Source organism: Aptenodytes forsteri, unplaced genomic scaffold, assembly GCF_000699145.1.
Source record: "Aptenodytes forsteri isolate BGI_AS27 unplaced genomic scaffold, ASM69914v1 Scaffold164, whole genome shotgun sequence".
Lineage (NCBI taxonomy): Eukaryota > Metazoa > Chordata > Aves > Sphenisciformes > Spheniscidae > Aptenodytes > Aptenodytes forsteri.
Window position 1 is genome coordinate 1,095,813 of NW_008795527.1, and position 24,153 is coordinate 1,119,965.

The 24,153-nt window shown below is 35.6% G+C and overlaps 1 protein-coding gene across 4 annotated transcripts in view; it reads left to right on the top strand.

Annotated features, from left to right (window-relative positions):
• The window catches only part of SKAP2 (src kinase associated phosphoprotein 2), a 125,804-nt gene that overhangs the window by 11,826 nt on the left and 89,825 nt on the right, over positions 1-24,153 (top strand). For all 4 annotated transcript variants that reach the window (XM_009282028.2, XM_019472798.1, XM_019472797.1 and 1 more), the window contains exon 4: positions 4,900-5,004. In XM_009282028.2, the coding sequence (XP_009280303.1) occupies positions 4,900-5,004 (105 nt within the window). The remainder of the gene's footprint in view (positions 1-4,899; positions 5,005-24,153) is intronic.

Consider the following 24,153-nt stretch of genomic DNA (forward strand, 5'->3'; position numbering starts at 1 on the left):
TTACAAACCTAATGCTGTTTCAGTATTGTTTTAACAAATAGCTGCTAAAGAATTCCTACTTGACCTTTACAAAACAAGCCATTGAAAACCATCATGTTAATATGAGACTCTAGAAGACTCTTCAGGAATGAATGTGTCGGAGCAGATCACATGGCAAAGCATATATCAAGAAAGTGGCTGTCAGAAGAATCCAGTCTTGCAAGATGACTGGTAGATTGGGTCAGCAGCATCTCTTAAAAAAAATCGGCTGTAGCTATCAAGAGGCTAAAGTATACCTGTGCCAGCTTGAAAGCAACTTTGTCTAGTTATTTTTGTGAAAAACCGTGTAGTGAGGACCTTGCATTTATGTGCTTGGTGTCTTCATCCAGTTCTTTGTTTGGTGGGTTCTTAGCGGAGCAGAGATTGGACAGGAGGAAGCGATTTCAACCTGCTGTGACTTGGGACCTCCCAAAATGGCAAGAAGCAGGGTGTTTTGGCCTGCATGTCTTTTTATTTTTGTGAGTTGTTTTATTTTGCTTATACTTGAACAATTTTAATGCATCACTCTGTCTAGACTTTTTTAGAAATAAAATGAAAGTGTTTAGTGATCTGGGGACCCTGAGCTAGCAAGTCTCTTCTGGAGGCATTGGCTGAAACATCTTGCTTGCTCTTTTTTAGATTTAGTGGCTGAAGCAGTATCTTTAATGCTTAGGAGTTCATTACTAGAATCACATCATTGCAGAAGAAATTGAATTCCTGGGAGAACAAAAAAAGTCTGGATTTTTTTTTTTAAACTGGATGCTTATAAAGTAATATGGTCCTGTTCATTATATTCAGCTTGTACCAACTAAATCTGTTGGAAATCTTCAGAATAGGGGGCAGGGACTGAAGTGTAGCTCTTGTTACAATGAGGAGAGTTTGTCTTTTATGCTCCAGTTCTAATGTGGTACACTATCCTCTGGTATGCAGTATTTCCTAAATCAATAAATAAGCTGTAATGGAAAAGGTAGCCTTTAATAAGGAAAGACATTTTATGTTTTTTTTTAGATAACATAAAATACTGATTCTGCTACCAAACCTGCAAGAGGTTAGTTTAAATTGCAGAAACTGGAGAATAGGGTCAGTTCATATACATATTCTTGTTATTGTTGTAACTGTTAACTTATCTACTGTTAATTAAACTTTTTTCCAACTTCCAGATAAATCATATGGTTTTCTGGGGAAACAAGAAACTATATTAATGAGCATCAACTCCTTAATTATCCTTGTGACTACATAACAGGGACACATTCATGTCATTTCTTTGTGCAATAACTTTTGCAAAGAAGTATTTTTAAACTGATCATTAATTTTATGACCACAGAAATGAGATGCAAAATTTATGCTGTTGTCATTGGCACAGGTTCAAGGCACTACTGACATTATGTGTGATTGTAATGGAATGGCTGCCAACTAATGAGTCTATAGACATTTCGTTTGAGCATGCTTTGCTTTTAGATGTCTGATTAGGCAGTAATGCTTTCAATTATGCCTGCAAATTGTATTGGATACATTTACCTGATGCCCATTGTTGCTTTGTAGTTTGGTTTTCTATTACATAAATGCAAGTTGAATGCTTTTCTTTAATTTATTGATGCTTTTTGGGTGTATTTTTATGTACTTGGCATCAGAAGAGAGGAGTAGTGGCTTGTGCTGCTCAACACTGACTCCTCTGACTGTCAAGGAGTAACACATGTAGCTTCGAATGCAATTCTGTCTAGTCTTCCTCAGTAGGTGGAGTATAAACTGTAGTGCAACACCTTGATGGAGGAGCATGTGAAGTGCATAGCATACGTTCCGAAGATGTCTTTTAACCCTGCCAGAATTAGGAGGCAAAAAACCCAAGGTTGATACTAGCCTGTAGTCATTCTTTTATGTGAACACATAAAAATGTTTTGGAATATTGCCTGTTAAAGCTCCAGAGCACATTGAGTCACCTCTCCTATCAAAATGCCTGCAGTTCTTCTATACAAATTAGATGATTTAAGGATTGCATTTCAGCGTATAATATAAAATTACAAATACATTTATTTGACCTAAAATAAAAAATGGAAGATTTTTAGTTTAATCTAGTCCTGCAGGGCTACAGGTTGCTTGTAGCTGTATTTAGTGTCTGTGACCTATTCTCCACATTTTTTACACACACACAAAAAGTGTGGGTACCTAAACATACTGTTGTGTGATGTGGGATCTGTATATTTGTTCTGATTGTCTTTCTCAGTGAGTTTTTTCCGTGGAACTCTTCAAGCCTTTATTTAGGGTTTAACATCTAGAGAATGCTTTGAAGACTATAACCTCTCTAAAAGCACTGAGTTTGTAACTTCTTTCTTTGTAATACCTCAACATTTTTTTTGTTTTGTTTTAGGAGTATTTTGAACTTTGATATTGTAGAGTTAGGACAGATACTTGTTTTATTGTAAATCTGTATTTGGTGTGCCAATAGTTTTTGTTGTTTCAAATACAGTATATACCTAGGATATGTGCATGGTGTGTCCTAAATACATGTGTATTAAAAAGCTCCTTGTTTCTAGATCATCTGGCTTTTATATGAATGCAAAGTACAAAGGTTTACCGAATTTGAAATCCTTAGCATAATTAGAAAATGGTAGTATTGTGATTTAATGGAAGAGCAGGGTAACAGTGTAGCTATGCAAACTTACATAAGGAATCAGCTTCTCTGAAAGAGATTATGTATTAGCTGAGTGGCGCAAAATTCTCTGGAGATGTTCTTTCTACATGTGTACTTGCCTATTTTCATCCATAAGTGCTACTCATTTAGATATACTTAGGTTTAGTCTTACTATTCATCCCATGAATTTTGAGTGCTGGAGTGTGGTGTTTGTGGAAGTGTTTTCCTCTAGAAATACAGCCTAATATTTTAAATTTATGCTGGCACCTTCTTGAAGGTTAAATGATAGTATGTTTATGCATAGCTGATAAGAGGACATTTTTGACTGACAGCCAGGGCATTGGAGGTGGGGGTTTATATGTACACATACTCTGTGTATTCTAGTACTAGTAAAAGTTTAGGACAGGAAAAGAGTGGAACAACTTTTGATACTGTATAGGTTGTGAATATCATGTTTGCTCTTTTTATATGCAGTCTATAATCTAATGAAGATATGTATATGACAGAGACAAGCAATTGGTCTCTGGCATGTAAGTGTGAAAGATGATCATGCAGATTGTAAAGATGGCATAATATTTTCTGTTCATGTGCTATCTGCTCTCTGGCTTTCTGTTTGGAGGAAGAGGTGAATCCTGGAGAGAGATAACTTACTTTGATTGGTTTGACAGGTGTGATGAAATGCAAATATTTTGATCAGATTAACACGATGGCTGGAGTGCTACTGGAAGATGGCCGTGTCAAAAATAGGTTGGAGTTGGGTTCAGATTCAAAGCAGTTGTTATATGGCATGGGAGCTTGAAAGGAAGCTTTCCCAAGAAAAGCATACTAAATTAATGAAGGGAAAATCAATTTGGTATTCAGCAGTCTTGGGTTGTAAAAGAACTCCAGCAAAACAAAAATCAGGCTTTGTTGTCTTATCTGCATAGAAAACTTGCTGTTCTTTCCGAACAACTGTGGTGCGTTTTGAGCAAGGACTCTGAATTTTCCATGATTTTCCATTATTAAATGGGAAGCAAAGGGGTAAAACTCTCAGCCATAGATAGACAGTCCTACTGATGAATGTTATTCATATGTCTGTGGAGAAGAATACTTTCACAATGCGTGGGGTTTATTTTGGATTCTGAGAAATTAGTTATCTGATAGTGCTCTAAAAGGGAACACATGAATAGAGAAGCATGTCTGGAGGTCTCTGGAAAGCCTTCTGCATATGAATATACCAAAAGCCAATGCTTGAGCAATTTAGCTTTATATACTTTTTAAGAAAATTGAGGGTCATTTGATCTGTTGGAGCATCAGCTTTATGATTTTGGTTTGGTGATTTTTATCATATTTAATTATTGGATTTTCCTTCTTCACCAAGACTTGATTTATTTTTTTTTAAAGGAACAGTGTAGTTTGTTATTTTCCCATCTTTTCTCCGCTTAGATGGTATTAAAAAAAAATCTCAGAAAAGATAGTGAGTTTTGGGAGAGAGAACTTAAATTTTCGTCTAATTAAATGAAAGCCTTGACTAATACTGATTTCACTTTACCTTTCCCAGACCTTCACACTTAATGCACTCTGATCAGTGTAGTGCATAGGTTAGCTAATAATGTAGATCTTGTATATATTGTAGTAGGGCTCTCAGCTGTGTAAGAAACTCATCAACAGAATGCTGCGTTAAGCCACAGGTTCTGACAGGGTGCTGTCAGAAGGCGATTCCATTTTTAGTTTCATGGGAGGAATACACATACACATACACCATTTGCAAAGTAGCACCTAATTATGGTGAAGAAAAGCGAAAGTGGCCAGAGGGCGACAAACTGCTGCCAAAAGTAGTTTGGCAGTTCCTGGGAGGGAAGTCGCTGCAGCTCCTTCCTGCACTCGGACAGGCAGAACTTCGGAGCTTGGCACTGCCCGTTTCTCCTCCTGCCAGTGTTTTCCCTTGCCCACCTCTTTGCTGTGGTGTGTGTTTCTTTCCCCCGCCGTGTGAGAAGCTGTCAGCTGTGCAGCGCTGGGAGTGGGTTCATTATATTGACAGCGTTTAGGGAAACCACTGCAGCCACATGTACGTGGCTGGTTAGAAGGTAGCCCTTCAAGCAGTGCTTGAACGTACAAGGTGCGTGTTACGAGAGTCTGTGAGAAACGGGCTTTTTTTCTGTTTCAGATAGGAATTGGTCTCCTCCTTACTAATGAAAATATTTGTCTTTGGATTCTGTCTGTGTTTGTATGATAGACTATTTTAACTAGCAATGTATTTTTTACTTTTACAGAATTGGAAGATGAGGAAGAGTCTGAGGACTCTCTTTCTTTGCCTCCTGATAGTATCTCAGTAGCATCTGACCGATATGATAAAGAGGATGAAGCACCTTCTGATGGTATGTGACACTGTTTACCTTAGAACGTACTAGATTTGCCAGTTTGCTACAAACTCATGTAATGAGATCCTCGTGATGTGAATGTTAGTGTTGGAAATTATATAAACAGATAAGCATCACAGCTGGACAGTTTCCTTACCTTTACAAGAACCTTTAAAGGAACTGAAGAGCTCTCTCTAGTGGTCCTAGAGCATAGTGAAGCTGTCTCAAATTTTACATGGTTTTTTTTTAAACTCAGTTTTTTTTCATAACAAAGCATCTTCTGTAGATGCCTATGTTTTTAAAGATAGATCAGTGGCTAAAAAAGTGTGAATATTTGTAGTAACAAATGGTTTGTTAATTCAACATTATCAGATTCTTGCTTAATTTTATTGTGCTACTTAATGGCTTACTGTATTATTTATCTAATAAATAATGAAACAGTTTACGTGATTGATATTTTTCTGCAAATTCCATGCAGAATAGGTTCATAAAATATTAAATTAATTATTCCTACAATGTTTCCTTCCATTAAGACAGTCTTTTGTAGAATGTTTTTATTATATAAATTTTAAATTTGAGTTTGCATTTAAAAAAAAAAAATCTAGGCTCCATAGCTGTTTTCTGTGTTGTTTTATTTTTTATTCATTAAATTTAATGCTAAATGCGACTGTTCTGAAGACATGAACAATTGAATATTTCAACAGTTAACAAGCTTGCTTTAGCGTAGTGTCCATATTTTTGAGATTCGTTTGTTGTATACATAATATAAATACCTTCTATGGATAATACATGGCAATAAATTAAGTATATGTACAAATAAATTAACCATGTATATTAATTTGTGGCACTAGAAGTTAGATAGACTTACTAGTGAATGATGTTTTCTGACATGATATGATGATCAAACTGTGCAGCTCCATCTCAAAATACAATTGCTGAATGAAAATATGCTTCCTGCAACATAGCACTCCACATTTTATGTTATCCAGATTATTCCCTTTGGAAACATAAATTGCTTTTATGAGGTATAAAATTATGTCTATTGCAGAACAGGGATAAGTCAAGTACATGCATAAGTGATAAACCTTCTAACCACTGATTCAGAATAACACAATTTTTTTTATATCCAGAACTCTGTAAAATGTGTAACAATAATAATCACACTTTTTTTTTATATTGAGCTTGTTGCATTTTGGCAATGTGACTTTCTGTTAAAAAAATAAAAACAAGGCTTTTTGCTTTCTGATTGAAATGTAATTATCAGTCAAATTGAATATGGCTTTTGGAAAACCCAAGCTAATTTTCCAAACTACAGATGAATGCAACTTCCCATGTATTTATTTTTGCTTACAAACATAATCTTAACATTATTGCTAATTGTAACTTAATAACATGGTAGTGATTGCATAAAGGGTATGTGACAAAATTGTATGACTATTTAATAGGAGATATGATTATAGATTTGTTTCAAAACACTTAATCAAGAAAAAAGTGATAATGTTCATAAACCTAAATAATGAATGGCTGAAGAATGCTGATGCAAGAGTATATGAAATACCATATGAGTTTGTACAGATGGGTGATTAATTTTTAGCCTATTTTGGAAGTTATAATTATGAGGGTAGGTATAATAGCTGCCCAACTATATCTTGGCTAATCCATTCCAGTTTAGGTAGAAATATAGTGGGTGCGATTCTGTTATATTTAAGATGATTTTACCTCACTGGTCTTTCTATGTTTTATGATAAATCCTCTTTAATTATATAGTGGGAGTGCAGCACAAGGAAAAGTTGAGAAAAGGTGGTAGATTTTGATCTGTAAATACTTTCATTTATTGGAGGAGTGTTTCAGTTTTCCTCTTCGAATGTCCAGTGTGTCATTCTAAGACCATTTTGATTTTAACATATACAGTCCATCATTCAAGTCTAGCCACCTAGACTATGTATGAAAATGTATGTTGGGAGAATCTTACAGGAGGTGGATTGATCCTCGGAGGTGTCATTTGTTTCAGTTCTCATAGGCATGAATGGGTTTGTTGAAGCTTAATACTGTATTTTAGTTTTTTACTAGTCTGTTAATGTCCAATATTTAAATCCTACTCAAGAACCTGGATCCGTAAGGTAGATGTTTGATCTTAATGGTTTCCAGTTTAGTTCAGCAGGGCTCTGTGCAGGTGTAAAACCCCATTTGTGTAGGATCAAGGCTCTCAGCATTAACAGAGGGGCCTAACTGTAGGTAACCAAATTGGGGTGTTCTTTATTTATATTTGAGTCTATTCATATTTTTATATAAAGCCTTTTAAATACATTTTCTGCTGAAATAAAAAACAAAAAACAGGCATTTACCTTTATATACTTGAGTTAGACTGCAAGGTTTGTATGACTTCCGAAAGTGTCACTATTTGACTTTGCAGTGTTACTGTCAAAATATAATTTGTGAAGGCACCCGCTTGGTAACAGATAAAGAATTAGTGTATTACGCGTACATTACAGTCACTGTAAAATCCTGGAGTTTTTGTGTGACCTTTGTCTAATGGTGTATTAATTACAAGAGGGATAATCCATTTAACAATAAGTATGGGATAACTAAATTAGCACAGGTCACCTAAAGGCCTTTTGTCAAATCTGATTGTTATGTTGTCCTTTTGACTTTTACCTTATGGTAAGCACTAACAAAGTATCTAAACTTTGATGGATTATAAACTCTAAACATGATATGTATTTTTCATAATGCTAATGTAATTTTCTAGGTACTGAAAAGGTCAAACCTCCACGTCTCTGTGTGCATTCTAAGTCTGTCTTTCCTTTTAATATTTCTTTTTCTCTGTTCCTCTGGTTCAAAAGTTCACTCAGTTCCCAAATGGCCACCTAATTTTCCAGTTATTCCCTCAAGCCATATGTGTTTTGGTTTCTTTATGGTTTATTAGGTACTGTAGGAAAGTAGCATAAGTTATATCTTCTAATGAAATTCAAGCACACTTCAGTGATGCTTTGACTTGATTGCTGGCAGCAATTAAGTCACAACGAAGGAGAATGATGCATAGGCTTACGTGTCCAGACACCCTACAGAAATTGGAAAAGGGATAAAACACAACAAAACTCCCAAATAAAATAACAAACCCCAAAACAAGACAGACAAAACAAAACAGCACTGCCAGGCACTCCTTTCTTAACTTGATTTTTTTTTTTATTGGCTAACAGCCTGATTGATAGCGAAATCATAACTTGCTGTATGCTAACAGGCAGAGTTCACTTGTAGGTTATTGTGAGCTGATAAAGGGTTAGATGGAGTTTTGATTTTCGCATTGGTCCTTGGTGCACCAGATTAATGGAATTTCAATGAGAGACTGGAGTAGTCACAGCTTTGTCAGAAAAACAGATGGAGATTCTATAGCCATGTCTACTCATTAATACCAGTTGCCTGAAAGGTGTACTACTTCTCTATACAAAAGACTCAACATAATTGATTTTTGAGCGGGGTATTTTTTCACTTATTGATGACTAGGTTTCTTGCAACTTAAATGACAGGTTTTTGTATAGTACATTGTATAACAATGTTATGTCTTGTAAGTTCTTACTCCCCTTCCATCTGTATTTTGAAGAATGTGTGTAGTGGAGAATATATGTCTTGATCAGTTAAAAACCACAGCATACCAAAGACTTAAAAATTGAAATAGTAAGACTTTCTTTAAAGTTGGTAACAAACTTATTTTTGGTTGAGACATTAATGGGGAAAAAGTTACTGTTTTCCATTTAATTTTCAGGTTTCCTAGGATGGTATTAAATCTAGGTTCAATGCCATGCTGAAACTTTCCTATTTAACAGTGTAATCTTCTGTTATGATCTCAAGGGATTTTTTTTAACAATAAATTTTTTCTTTGTGGTATGGTAACTTGATTCCATAGTAGGAAATTCCATCGACATTAAAGGAACAAACTTTCTGACTTTAAGTACTGTGAGTGAACCGACCACTTCTGAAGAAGATATGTCTGTTTAGCTCTGCAGGGAGTATGTGATTGGGTAATTACTGGATCTAAAAAGATCACAGTGAATGCTGTGATAAAATAATTTAGAGCATTGTAATTTCTGTGGAAGGTCTAGAAATGTTGCTTTGAGCATGTAAAGATGAAAGAAGTACTAAAAATGTGTCTGGGGACTTGTATGCTCTTCAAAATACCATATTTGGCTATAGCTTATGAATAAAATACGCTTTTTAGTAGAAAATTGTTAAATAGGGTGAGAATCTCATACTAAAAATTCCCCATAGTTGAAGTGGAGGAAGGTAGGGCCTAAGCAAGCAAAACAGGACATTTGGAGAACTTTGAGGAATCAGAATAAATGAAGGGATTGTGCTTTAACTGTTTGTCATCAGAGTGCAGTCTTGAAAATGAGCAGAATTTGTTGCTCCCTGCAACATGCTTTCCGTGGTATAATTTTGGATGAAACAACAGGTTTTAGCACTTTATTTTCATGCAGCTCCTCTGGAAAAGTTCTATACAAGTCTTTGCAGGCTCGAGTCAACTATTTTACATGATCCATAGTATTTCCTTTGCACGAACATCACATTTTGTCTTTTGATCAAGTGAGAATGAAAAATTGTGTGACTAAATCTTGCATGCTGCTTCATTTGACAGTTTAAGTCTCAAATACAAGTACTGATTAAGTTTCTTTTTTTTTCTTTTTTCCCTATTTGGTAGGCATAAAGGTTTGAATACTGTCACTGAAGAAGGGTAGAGTTCAGTGTAAGACCTTATCTTTATGTACAATGCATATACAAGTATTTTCCCACTTTTTTCAGCTACATTCCTACTGAGTTTATTTTTGAGGCACTATATTAAAGCAAAAACTGTGTTCCATCACTGAGCCAGTTAAGCAGTATTAGCAGCTAAGTTACCAAAGGTTGGAGAATGGAAAATGCAGCTAGGATTTTTCTGTCCTCTTCTCTCTCCTTTTGCCCTTCGTATCCCCCCAGCCTTGTATTGGTTTACCACTATTTTAGTATCGTAATCATGTACATGGAGAGGATGTTTGGTTGTCCTGGGGATGACAGCATTGGAAGTTTACCTGAGTTATTCTAGGAGATTAGTTATTTGCTTTGCAGTACTGGGGAGAGTTCCAAACTAAGCTCATGACAGCCATTCAAAGAAGTGAGAAACTTCTTTATTTGTGTTGCTTTTCTCATAGGTAGATCTCTTTGAAGGCAGAAAAACATATTTTCTTATTTCTTATATGTTTAAATATTCAAGCTTGATTAAAAAAGATCATATTGAGGGAAGGTAGGATCTAGGTTTACTGGGACACAATCTTTGGTGAGAAAAGGTGACTTCTCCTTTTTGCCCTTATTAGGAGCTGGCAGGAGAGCAATAGCATCAGTGCTATGGGAAATGGGTAAAGACTAGACTTTGGCATGCCAACTTTGTTTTGAGAGTATGCTAGTTACTGTCAGAATTGTGACTGGGAAATAACGTAACTTACTATTTTGATGTATGCGGGTATTTCTATGTTTTCATCAACAGTTTAGTAGAGTCTTGCTGTGTCTGAACAGATGTATAGCAGAGGAAATACTATGTATTGCAACGTATTATGATTCTGCATACTTGTGACTTGGGACACTTGTGGCTGAAAAGGTAATACGACTGATCAGAAATGTTGCTTTCAGAATTCTAAGAAATTGTAATTAGCAACTCAGTCTCAAGCAGGAAGACTGAAGTCTAGAATTTCCAATGTATGCTGAGGCTGTCAGAGGAAGGATGCATCACTAGGGAATTAGGCTGAGACATGGACAGTTTAGATGTCACCCAGAATACAATCTTTTACAAGCTGATGGAATGCAATGGAAAGTAAAACATACTAAAGAGGAACTTAATGTGAAGCGTATTTTAAAAATTCAGTTTATGAGGATATTGGTGCACATGGGACCGTCTATGCATAAATTCCCAGATCCAAATCTGTTTGCTTAACAAATGGGAAGAGACTGCTAACTTTGTTGAAATTGTCAAAAGCTGTAAAGAAGATCAACTCCTTGTTGGATAGGAGGGACCTTAAGAGTAAAGTCAGTATATCACCTTTAGCATGCCTGAGATGTTTCTTGGCAGACACCTGTCTCATCTTTCCTAAAAATTTCTAATGGTGAACTTCTATCTTCCCCAGGCAGCTTGTCCCAGTGCTGCACTGTACTTGCTAGGAGAGGATACATACCCTAAACTCTTCTTGTCAAATGTCAACAGACTGACTGTTTTGTCCATAAAGGACACAATGATGGTGTATTTCCTTTTCCTCCCCGCCACTTCTGTCATTAATATATTTGAAGACTAAGAAGAGTCTTTAACTTTCCACATGTAACTGCTGTTGAAACCTTATGGGAGGAACAAGCAGCTGAAGTCCTTGCTTGTTTGTTCATTTGTAGGCTCTATAGCAGTGCATATAGCAGCAATGACTTATTTTGGAGAAGCAAGAAGTTTAAAAAAAAAAGTGCATGTGAAATATGCAAAGCTAATCTACTTAATTTTGATTTAAACCATTTGCACAGAACAAGAAGGGATTAATTTCTGATAGGAAGCAGTAAGTTTTAAGTGAAATTTTGGCCCTATTAAAGTCAACAGTAAAGTTAAAAATGGCATCATGTAGGTTAACAGTGTGTACAAATTGATGATACTAAAACGTTTGAACTTCTAATTATCATGATGAAAAACTTCCTATTAAACAATAAACCCCTGTGTTCTTTTAACATTTACCTTTCTCCCATGGGAGAGATGACATGGTTTGTTGCTCATTTTATTTCATCTATGTTGCTTCAGTGACTGAGCAATAACAAAAGAGCCATGTATGCTCCACCACTACGCAGGACAATATCCACAATAAAAACAAATAATGATCTGCTTAACCCATTTCTTTTTCATATTAGATCATAATTTTATTCAAGGTATCTAACAATATTATGGTAAAAAAAAAAAAACAACAGAAAGCTGAAGTGCAATAGATTTTTCTATTTACTGCTTGTTGGCCTAATGTTTTTCTAGATTGGTTTTTATACATCACGAATAGCTGAAATGAAAAGGAAGAAGGAAGGTTTTCCTTCAGCCTCTTTGATATGTGATAAACTTTTCAAGTGTGTTTTGGAGGCTGTTAATTATGGATTTAGGACCTTCTTAATGCTTTCCTCAGCTGAGTGAATTTCTGCCTTCTGATTTCCCTGTAATTCCTCTTTCTTCCTGTCAAGCAGTTGTGGCAAGTCAGCTTCCATTCTGCTCCTTACTCCTTCCCTCCCAGAATCAGACAGATGCATCAATTGTAGATGATAGCACTGCTTCACGCTACTTCAGTGGTACCTTGAGGTGGGTGCCTCTCCAGAGGTGAGCAAGTCCAACAGATTGTTGCTGCTCGGCATTCAAGGCAAGAGGCATCTTCTCCTTCCTGATATCTAGCAAGTGTGACAGGAAAATGGGTCAGCCTTCAGCATACACTATGCAGTAGCCCCAGACATCTCAGGGGGAGAACAAACTCTACAAAAACACAATGGTTTGTTTTAGGCTAGATCAGAAATATGTAAAACAATGCTGTGTGTGGTACTTCATGTTTTCCATGTCAAGGATGAGGCCTTGGAGTGCCTGGGTATAGGAACCAACTGAAAAAAAAATAGCCTTGTAATAACAGTAAGAATTAAAATTGTTTGGTGTAGGCTTTTCTGTCTCTGAATTGGTAATTAGGAATTTTTGCCCATATTTAATCTATTGTATGCACTGAAGTGTGTATCAACACTAACGAACAGAAAAAGATTTTCCCCATATTCCTGTTTTTGTGTTTTAACTGATTAGTAGTTTCTGTAGAGGTGCAAAGTGTATCTGTATAGCTTAAGCAAGTACAAAAAGGGCCTGTTTTCTGTCAGGCGTCATGCAATCCAGGCATTAATTTAGTGGATTTGGGTTTGTTTGCTTTTAAATAAAAGGAGGTTGCAGTGGATTAATACTGTGAATTTTGAGATTAAATTTGAATGGAAAAGTAAAAACTTTGAATGGAAAAGTAAAAACTATGCCCTGAAAAGGTTTATTAAAGTGTTTTGCAAAGGAAAAAAAAACCCACTGTAAATTAAATCTTTATGATATCCACTATATGGGCAAGTTCATTATTGCCCTTAACCAAGATGATGTTGCAGGTATTGCTCACTGCTTAAAAATTTGCTGCAGGATGTCCTTTGGACATCTGTCACTAGACAGTATTAGTTTGATTGATAGTTTCCTCAGTAATTCTTCATAGATGCTTACTTGGATTACTTACAAGAGTAGGACTTCAGAGTAGCAGACTAAAAATGCTGAATGCCACCTTCTCTCCAAACTAAATTTGTTACTACAGTTTTAACTAGTATTAGTCAGAGCCTATTCACCACTAACTATCACAGTAATGACAAGTAATGTCCCATGAGGACCTTAGCCCTGTCTTCTCTACTGCGGGTAGTCAGAAATAGTTTTGGCCTCATTTTGGGCAAGGAATTATGAATGATCCTATACTATAAAATGGAGGAAAACCTCTTCTGGTCTAAACAAGGTTTTCCTGACTGCCTTCTGAATACTTACTCTGTGTACCTGAACACACTTTCCTTAATGGAAAAGTACATCACAGCCTGATAATAACTTTCCAGAGATATCCTAGTCTTCATATAAAACATCTTTTTGCTTGCTCCTCAACAGTCAAATTTTCTATTTCTGTATATGGACATGGGTGATGTATAAATACTCACAATGCATATTCAAAGATGCAGTTAGTTTATTATGTGCTTCACGTATCTGCACTTGTGCATCACCACTCTGCATGGAAGAGGTAAGGGGAAAGGATTAGTGTTGAAAGAATGTGATTGGGGGGGCAGAAGGATGTTTGGACTGTGTACATGGCTGTGCTATAAGACGAAAATGGGATGGAGACAAGTGAAGGTGGTCCAAGTCTTTTTGGTAGGTAACAGATAAATTACTCTTTCGCAAGTATGGATACAGGAAATGGGCCTTATTATTACTGTTGCCTGGAAAAGAAGTTAATGGAAGTGTTGTCATTGACTTCCAATTAAAAAAGATAATTAACCTTGCCTGTCTTCAGGTGGAGAGTCAAACACATTCTTATAATACTGTCTATTTTGTGTTTAGTAATTTGAACAGGTATGCATATGAAGGTGGTGGGGGGAAAGTTTGTCTTTCTGATTTCTAGAACAGCTTTCCTTATATGAAAGTAGGAGTGGAGTAATTTTTCTCCCTTTAACAGCTTCTTCAGAAGCTAGCTTTAATACTGTATTTTAACAGTAAAATAATTGGTGAGACTACCGCAAACTTTTTCGATCAAAGCTTTTTGGAATATTTGTGCAAAAGGGTTATTCTGTAATTGTGCATGTAAAATAACTGCAAGTTAAGAGTTAAAAATACACAAAAAAATGTAGTCATAACATTGAGAATTGCAGAGATTTTTTTTTCTGTAATCTGTATAGATAATGTTTGGAATCTTAGGTGGAAAATAAAACCTGCAAAATAAAAACTTTGGTTTTACTTGTTAACCACAACATATCTGCAGATTTCATTTGGAAATACAGACTATGTGATGCCGTTGATAGAGGTGCATTTAAGTACATATTGCTTTTTTAATATATGGCATACCTTTTTCTTCTGTCTCAGATCGCTGGAATCTTCCAGTGCTCTCATTCATTTGAGCGATATTTAGAATGTGGTATAAAAATAATGTGAAAATGCCATAGTGAGCTGGTGATAATTGATTTACTCCATCACACTGAAATACCTCTTGTTTTCCTCTTCCTCCTCCCTTGGGCAATAAACATGGGATCAAGCTGCCAGTCTGTAGATATAATTTTTCCAGCAGTGCCATCTGGCTCCTTGGCACTGGAAGTTGTATTGGCTTCTTTGCTGTTTCCACTGATTTTTGTCAAATGTTAGTCCGTTGATGAGATGTCTTCTGCTAGTGGGTGCTGATTTCCACCCCCCCACCCCCTGCAAGTGAATATTGGGTTTTATTGGTGTTTTAAGGGACTGCTTATATTGGTGTGGGCTTTTTTGTGTGTGGTGGTTTTTTTTGTTAGGAATTTAGGACATAATATGAGATCTCTTTGAGGAAAAATTAGGATTTATGTATCAATCGGCTTCCTCTATCCATGTTTAAAATACAGTTTCCCAGGATTTTTCTACTTTTTTGAATAGTACTAGCATCATGTCCTCTCACAGATTTTTTTTATAGATCTTCAAAGTTAATGTAGAAATGTCTACTTTTTATTTTTGGGAACTTTCACTTTTTAAAGAAATTATGGATAAACAATAAGAATATGAAGGGTCTGTGTAACAGATATAACGAGCATCTTTTTTATCACAGAACTACAGTTTTATTTTTGCTGTCAACTTTTCTTAAAAAAAAAAAAAAAAAATTGAGAAATGGTGGCTCAGTAGAACAAACACATCTGAGTTGCTTTATTCTATTCAAGTCTTAGACGCATTTCATTGCCATACAAGATATAATGATGGTATTGATAAAAGAGTTAAAAAAAGAATGCTCTGTAAATAGTATTCTAATGGAGATGGGAGGCGGGAGAAGAATCCTCTTGATCTGAACTCTTTTTATAATTATTATTGTTCTTATTAATTTCTTAATTATTTTTTATTTCCTCTACTGGTCAGAAAAATTCATTTGAGGGGGGGAAAGCCTGAGGAACTGAGAATCCCAACAAAATACGAAGAACAGAGTTTCAGATAACACATTTTTATTCTGCTTTAAAAAAAAAATGCTTTGAATATTTTGGGTGAATAAAAAATCCAAAGCCCTTTCTATTATTATGTAAGTGAACTCTTATTAATCAGGACAAGGTGAACTAATTTAAATACTTTATATACTTAATTTTTATTTTAACCACCATTTTCAAGTGCTGTGTCTCAGATGAATGAATTATACTCATCCCTGGGTGTAAATCTAAATTTTCTTTCATGTTGAAAGTATTTTCTTAAAGTTGTTCAAGGTAACCTTGTGAGCTCTCAAACATGAACAATTGTGTTTAGTTGCCCTATTGGAATATTTTTATGTTATTATTCCTAAAAGTAGAAAATAATAAGCACTATTTATTTATCATAGACTTAGCACTACCCTAGTGTAATGCCTTTGTTAATAAAATAGTATTAAACTGGTATTTAAATCAGTATTATTGTGCTTTCCCAGCACTGGAGAAATTTTCTAGCACTGGAAACGACAGGACTAAAAACCTTACATGAGGCAAGGAGAGCCTTGGTGAGGTTTTTGTAGCAGTTGGTTTGAATTAAATTTCAAGGATCTCTTGGTGTCTCTTTATAGTAGTCTTTTAAAGACAACGACGACAGACAGGGTGTCTGAATGGGGGTCTCCTTATCAGTAACTTGACTCTGATACAAAGTGGGTATTTTTAACATATGAGTTCAGCTGAAATAATCTACAGAAAGGGTTATAATATCTAAGTATGGCAAGCACAGCTAAATATGCATGATCTATTGTAATAGTAAAAGTGTAAGTCTTTAGGTTCACAGAATATATTCTCTCATGAATAATTTTATGGGTGTAGGTATATCATGATTTTCTAAAATAGCACCAAATCTTCTTTTTGTTCATAACTAAATGTGAAGATAAAGTGTTGCCGCTAATCAATTGTCTGGGATGCCACCTCATTAAGATTTACACGATCATCAAAAATGCCCAGAATTGTTTGTTGGCTATATCCTAACTCAAATATATAAAGGGGATACCACAGCATTTTTCTTTAGAATCACAGGGAGTTCAGTGACCTTTTGTGGCAAATTATGTAGAAAGAAAATATTTATATTCATTTAAAATAACCTCCATGAAGAAATAGTCTCATTACCCTGTTTGATCAATTCCTTGCAGCCTGAGCTGTAGCATGCTGCTATTGCCATTGGTTGATGGAATACACTGAGAAGTGGCTAATGGTGATGGTGCTCATCAGGACAGGGTTCAGCCAGCGGTCAGCAACAAATAATTCAAGACTGTTTCTAAGTTTGTGGCTGGTGGAATTTGCTTCTTGCCCCAAGCCAGCAGCATTGCTGAGCTGGGCTATTTGATTAGAAGAGAAGCATATTTGCTTCTTAGCAACTGCACATTTGCACAACACACAGACCTATACTGCCTCCAAAGGTTTGCCTTTTGTGATGGTGGAATAATACTTTTCTGTTGATTGACTGACAAAAGAGATCTTTGCAATGCAGAAGAGTTTACAACCAATTTTTCCTTTGTCTTTTGTAAACTTATCGGAGGTGCTTCTTAATTTAGCATTGCCTGATGCAAATTTGTATATGCAGCAAGACCGGCCATGATTTGAACTCCTACATCTAAGCTATTACTGCTATGCGTGTTTAAAGGGCAGATGCGCACTTACGCGGAATCATTGGTGTGTGCAGCTTTTTCCCCAGCAAGTCTACTTAATGGAAATTATTTTCTACTGTGTTTTGAAATAAATTTTAATACGTATATTACTATCTCCCATGCAAGAGTGATATTCCTTTTATAGAAGATAATGGTAAAGTGAAAGCTGTTCTATTCTTAGTGCGTTTTTTAATATATTAACAGAAGTGCAGCAATGATCGCAATTCTAATAGTGCGTGTGTGTGTGTAACTTTCGATGTAACATTTCCCACAGGAAGTGAGTCTACAGAAGAAAATGTCTAGTTAGTAGAAGGCAAAGGTATTTATAACACCGGTAATCCTTGAAAAAAGACAATTTAGGAAAAAGAAAGCCTGAGATTTACAGTCCTAGGAGGCCAGGGCAAGAAAAAAGCAAACTTTTTTTATGGTTTTACTGCTCTTTTCACTCCTGGCCTGTATTTTATTGTGGAAGTTTCCATACTGCCATAGTGGAGCAATAAATTGCTGACGTGGTTACTGAAATGTTGCATGAAATAGTAAGTACAGTTAGTGTTAACGTGGATTTTTGATGCAGATATCTGCTTGCATATTTTCCTAAATAAAAGAGATCTTTTTAGCTTTCATAACTAAAAACAGTGAGTACTTTTCTAAGTGGATTTTATAGTCTCTTAAAACTTTATCTTCTAAGGGATAGGGAGACTTAAAGCAGGAGTGCACAATAAAAGGACTGTAGGCCATATTAGCATGGCTAATGTAAGCATCCGGGAGTTTACTTACTAATAACCATTTCAGTGGCAATTCAGAGCCAAAAGAGGAGAGGAAGAAAGCTCTCTGATATGGTGAGGCAATAATAAACCCCAGATGTCCCTCTTTAAGTCAACATTAAACTTAGCAAAGTTTTAAATCCTTTTTCATGTAGGAACTATTTCTTAGTCAGATGAAGGATTTTTAAATAAATCATAATCCAAAATTTAGGCTTTCTGGAGAATTTTGGGGTTGGTGGGGGAGTGAGACAAAATGAAAGCGATGAGGGGAAATCAGTGGCTGTTCTGGGGAACAGCTATTTGGCATGTGCATACTGCTGAGCAGGCAGCAAGGCGTAGAAATGGGTGCAACTGTTTTGGAGGCCCTGGAAGGGCTGATTGGTGGCTGACTTCATTCTCTTCCTTGTTCAGTCTGATGTGTGTATATATAAATTTTTAGAAGAGTGTTTTAACATACTGGTAGGATTTCACAGTCAGTAGGGAGAGGTGTTAGCTTTGGCTTAATTTCTGAGACATTCAGAGTTGTGATAGTGTGATAAGGTGGCTGCTTGTTATGCTGCTGAATTGCCAAAGAAATGCTTACACCTAGTTGACATATTTTTGTACCTCGATACCTGTTAAGGTGTTACCTGTGTTCTACACAGATATTATACTTCTTCCAGTAATATATGCATAATGAATTAGTGTTTGTTGTTGGTTTTTTTTAATAACAGCCATTTGCAAGCACGAGGCTTTCTGAATAGAGTAACTAAAATATGTAGGAATTGCCACATCACTACTATCAAAATGCAACTATATCTAGGGTAGAATGCAGTAGCTTTTACAATGGCACTATAAACAATACCCAGCAATTTATGAGGAATATCTCACCTAATTGAAATGACAAGGGGGATGTTGCATAGGTAGATGCAATTATTCATATTGGAGGTGGGCCAGAGCGCTGGGGTTATTCCCCTCATCTTGCTAATTAGGCTTTCAGTTTCATTAACAGTCATTGAGATATTGGGTGACTGACTTGTGTATGAACATAACCATAATACATATAAAGAATCTTCATTTATTTTTTTATTATTCTTTAGAAGCATCTCTTGGATTATGTTAAGAAGTATGTATAAAATTATTATGGATCACTTTGGTTGTATAGCTCAAGATAGGTAGAAATAAAGGAATGTTTTATGATGTGCAGAACACCAAATATATGAAGACTGAAGGCAGCATGGCTATGCCTATTTTTGGGTAGACTGTGTGCCACAACTAAGCCACTACCATGTTTATATTAATGGCATTTAATTTTCCTTTTCCAAGATAGAATCTACAAGGATTTCTACCTCTACAAATGTTGAGGAGGGAAATTAATCCAGCTTTGTTGTGCTCTCAGGATGTTTTCAACCTGGGGTAAATTTAACTTTGAACAGGTCTGAGGAATCTACAATTCTTGTTGTCTTTAAGCCCTGATTTAGGAAATATAACTTAATGCATATGGCATCTTTAAATTCCCTTGCCACTCTAATACACTGTCACTGGATTCTCACCCCCCCTAGCCATACTATGTTGGTACCAAAGAGCTGCTTGCTATGTTTTGGAAAGGGCCTTGAGTGTCTGTACCTTAATTAAATCTCTAGGCCAGTCTTTTTTCAACTGACTTCTCCTTTTCCAAGTTCTGTGATTAGTGTCTTCTCAGGAATGTCAGGTAGAGAATTTCTTCACTGTATCTGCAGTTAGTGACAATTCAGGTCTTAAATTAAAAGTAGCCTTCAATGAAGAACATTATGAATATAAATGAAGAAGGTGAAAATATTGTACGAAAAGCGAATCTACTGAGTCAAAATGTTTAAAAACCTGAAAATCGTGTGTGAAACTGAACAAGCTAAAACAATGGTAATCACCTTAAAACTGAGAAATAAATTGAGTAGCTTAGAACGGGAGTGGTTTAGGTTGTTGTTTGGGCTCCCCCTGCCTTTTAACAATTAAACCATGCTATTCTAAGGTAGCGTTATAATAAAGAGTGTGTTTACAACATAACTAGTTAATTCTGGTTTGCACTGCTGTACAGATGAGGCCATAATTTGTCCTTTTGGTTTGATACTTACATTGATGATCCTCCTCTAGTTCTTCATGGATCCTTTGGGACTGAGAATCAGTTGTCTAGCTCTGATGGCTTTTTTTATGTTAGTTTCTTCATCTGTAAGATTGTTCTAAGTAATATACTAGTAATTTGTAAATGTTTTGACCAAAGTTGTCTTTGTGTTTTATGTCCCTTCTATACCCAGAAATAACTTCTTTTGCCAGTATGTTCTACTGGCTAATACATACAGTATTGAATAAAATTATGTTCATGAAATAAGAACAAATAGAACAGTGATTAGTCATTTTATTCATTCAATATACCTCTAATCTTGCACAGAAATGGGCTTTGGTAGTGATATAAAGACACATACTGGTATAGATAATGCATGAAGAAGTTGATCCCGGAGTCATTTAGTACTTCCACGTCACTGACTGGCTTCCATGTAGTGTTCTCTAGCACAATTTTGTCAAGTGTTTTTCAAGAATTTGTTGTCAAAGTATATTATTTTTAGAGGATCACAAGTTCATGCAGGGAAATCTGACTGTGCATTAGGATTAACTGTTGTAGATGCAAATACTTTTGTGGGAACCAATATAAAAAGGAACCTTTATAATGATTAGTTTGATGCAGTTTTGTTGCTAGTCATAGACTCATTGGCTGCTCATGGGAGTTCAGTTTATGTACAAACTGAAGCTGTGATTTAGCTTTTGGGGTGAAAAAATGAAAAAGCTATGAAAATTGGCGAAGTGCCAGTAAATGTGTAATGTATTTTTCATGTGTCATCTTATTTTTGTTGGATCAAGGGAGTTTTAGAATCTTCCACTGTATGTATGTGCCCTTAATTTGAATGAGGCCATGCTTCAGAGAACCTAATCAGGATAAAAACAAAAAGTGGGAGAAAAAGTTTGGAAACAGATATGCAAATATACTAGTGGAGGATATAGGTGGTACAGAAGGTTTGTAGCAGGGACTGGAATTAAATCTGTCATGTCAGCTGAAGTCCATAGAAATCTTTTCCTCCTTTACTAGAAACATAACTGTCAACTAAGAAAAAGCCCAGGTGGTTAGGAATGCAGCGGTATTATTCTGTGCATTGCCACTTACTTATTATTATTTCGGTATTACTATATTCAGGCATTAATAGTCAGCATTCTTTTGTTGTGCTACTTGTTCACCACTGCAGGATACCCACGTTCTTGATGTGGGGAAAGAGGTAGAGTGACAAAAGCTCAGTTAAGTCCTTAAACTAAAACCACTTACTTCTTACAGTTGATATTTCGTTTTTTGAGTGACAGTAAGAATTGAAAAAGTGCATGTTCAAACTGAGGGGAAATTTTGGCTTTGGTATTGGTGTATGTCCTGAACTACCACCATTTTCAATGAGCTATTTGTATGTGTTAGATAACAGCATTTGTACCTGACCTTATTTTGTATTTTAAAAGGAGGGGAGGAGAAGGCAACGTTATTAGGATCAAAAATTGTTTTTCTTGGAAAATCACTTCATTTAGATAAACAGTCATCCTACTGTTTACTGTAAGGATCCTCTCTCATGGTCTTTTCCTCAGTTATTCTCTGTCAATTTGATGTATGCTATAGCAGTCACAGAAGAAAGTATGCAGTTTTCTATGAAATGCATGAGTCGGTACATATGTGACATCCCAGTCTTACACATGCTGTAACCTTCCCTCCGCCCCTTCTCTCTCCCTCCCTCCAACTGCTTACATTACTTTGAAAAAGTGTGTGTGGGGTGAGGCAGGGGAGAAACAGTAAAGTGGCATAGCAGACCAGAAAATGAAACGTTTTTCCCTGTAAATATTTAAAAAAACCCAAAACAAACCATGTAATGAAACCAACAACACTTCACAGCATTTCTAGAAAGATGTGAATACTGCTTCTCTGTTATGAGGAGGAGTAGTGGAGGCAAAGTAGCTCTGACTTGTCCAAGATTGCAAAAGGAATCTGGTTGAGAGCCAGGACTAGTTCTATGTTTTCTAGCTCCTGCTTACATGGTAAGATATCTCCGTTATGTCTCACACTTTCCAGCTTTCTGAAGTTTTTGACAATTTGAAATGGATATTAAAGGGACATAGGGTAAACTTTTTTCTGTCCTCAGAACCACATCATTTATTAACAGATGTCATCCTAACGTGTATACAACTTCCATGGCTTTGAGTGTTATTGTAAATGGTGAAAAGACTCTCTTTGGTTGGGTTTAAACTGGTGCCGCCTTCTGAAGTACAAGAGGTGTTTGTAGTTTTGTATAATGTCTTAGTTTTAATGATATTATTTTAATATGAAAATGTTGGTGTTCCTTTAACTGTTTAAAAAATTTCATATTCTGCTTTGATTTTTAATATCAGAAAAATCATTTATATAATAGAAGGTCTAGGACCCCAATACCACCCCCTCCCCCAGGAGTTATAGCAGTGCATTAAACTGCTGATACAGACACTAAAACTGCGAGTTTTCCCTTACTGGTTCATTTGAGGGCGTTGCTTGTTTTTCTTTTATGAAAAAGGTGGTGGTGCAATTTAAAGGCTGGTATATAGACTGTACTGAAAGTAGTAAAGTGCGTTCTGGAGGCAATAGTATAATGCTTTCTGTCTGAAAGATCACAGCTAACTTACATAAACTGGGGGAAAAGTTTATGAAAGTTACTCTTCAACTTGCAAGTTATTGAAGTGATTTGGCTTCACTTTAAAAACAGCAGCCTAAAACTGAGCTGCCCGAGTATTATCATTACTCCAAAGCAGCGTAATTACCATTAGGAGAGAATTGGTTCCTTTAAAGGAAAAAATAATGAAGGGAAAACTTCTTAAAATGAGTTTTATTACATTTTTCGTATAAAATTAGTCTTTCATTTTGTTGATTAATGCTTGAGTTTAAGATTTTGATGTAGGCATTTCACCATTATAATTCTGAAATATGGGAAGTCCTTGAAAACATTCCCGGATTGCCTTCTGTCTGTCTGCCTTGTAAAAGATCCTTTCAGTTAAATGGACCATCCTCCTTAAATGATGTCATTAGCTTGGATTGAAAAGACATTGCCTGCAGGGAAATCATTTAATTGTCTTAAAGTGCTCTACTTCTGTAGATCTTGAAGCAGCACCCTCACTTCCATCTTTGTATCAGATCATTCATCTAAAATTCTGTTTTTAATCTCTGACGAAATATTGAGATGTAATTTCCACTTTTATTGGAGAAATTTGAGACCTTTTATAGTCTTGTCTCTGTCAAATAGATGGAAAAGTTTCACTTGTTGAAATGCAAATGGGTACCGTCTTTTTTTGACTTAAAGAATTAATTTAACTTGCATTCATGCAGTGCTTTATAAATATTAATGTATTGAACTCTTACATTTCACTGATACCAAGATATACTTTTTTACACGTGTATTTCTAAAATCAGTAATATTTGTTTCTTTGAACAGCAAGTTAAGTTTTGGGGATAAATGCAACCTTTTTTATTTTTGTTTAAGGTAATGTGTTGCATTTAGGAAAACAAAAATAATGACTGTCTGCTTTTTTTCATTGGACTTACCAATGTCTTGGTCATGTAAAAGTCAGTTTGTCAGGGATGCTGGGAAATTTTTAATCAAGTAAGCATTCAGACCACCAAAAAATAAAACCTATGTGTATCAATGAACTACTAATTTAATTAGAAACTATAATGCTTGAAAATATATTGTATATTTTTGTCTATAATCTATTGCACTTACTTTTTAAACTATTAGTAATCTTAAATACTTCAAAGCAGGAAAAAAATGTATTTCAAAACTCAAATTTTTATATATGCGGTTTCTGGCTTGGAGAAATGTAGTACTGAGAATGCTACAAAGTTTTCAGAAAATTTTGCCCCTTAGAGAGGCTGGTTTTGCCTTTAAAATGGAAGGAGTGGTGTTTCTGATGCTTTAATAAGAAGTTAGTAAGTCTCTATATTCTCATCTTTCTCTGCT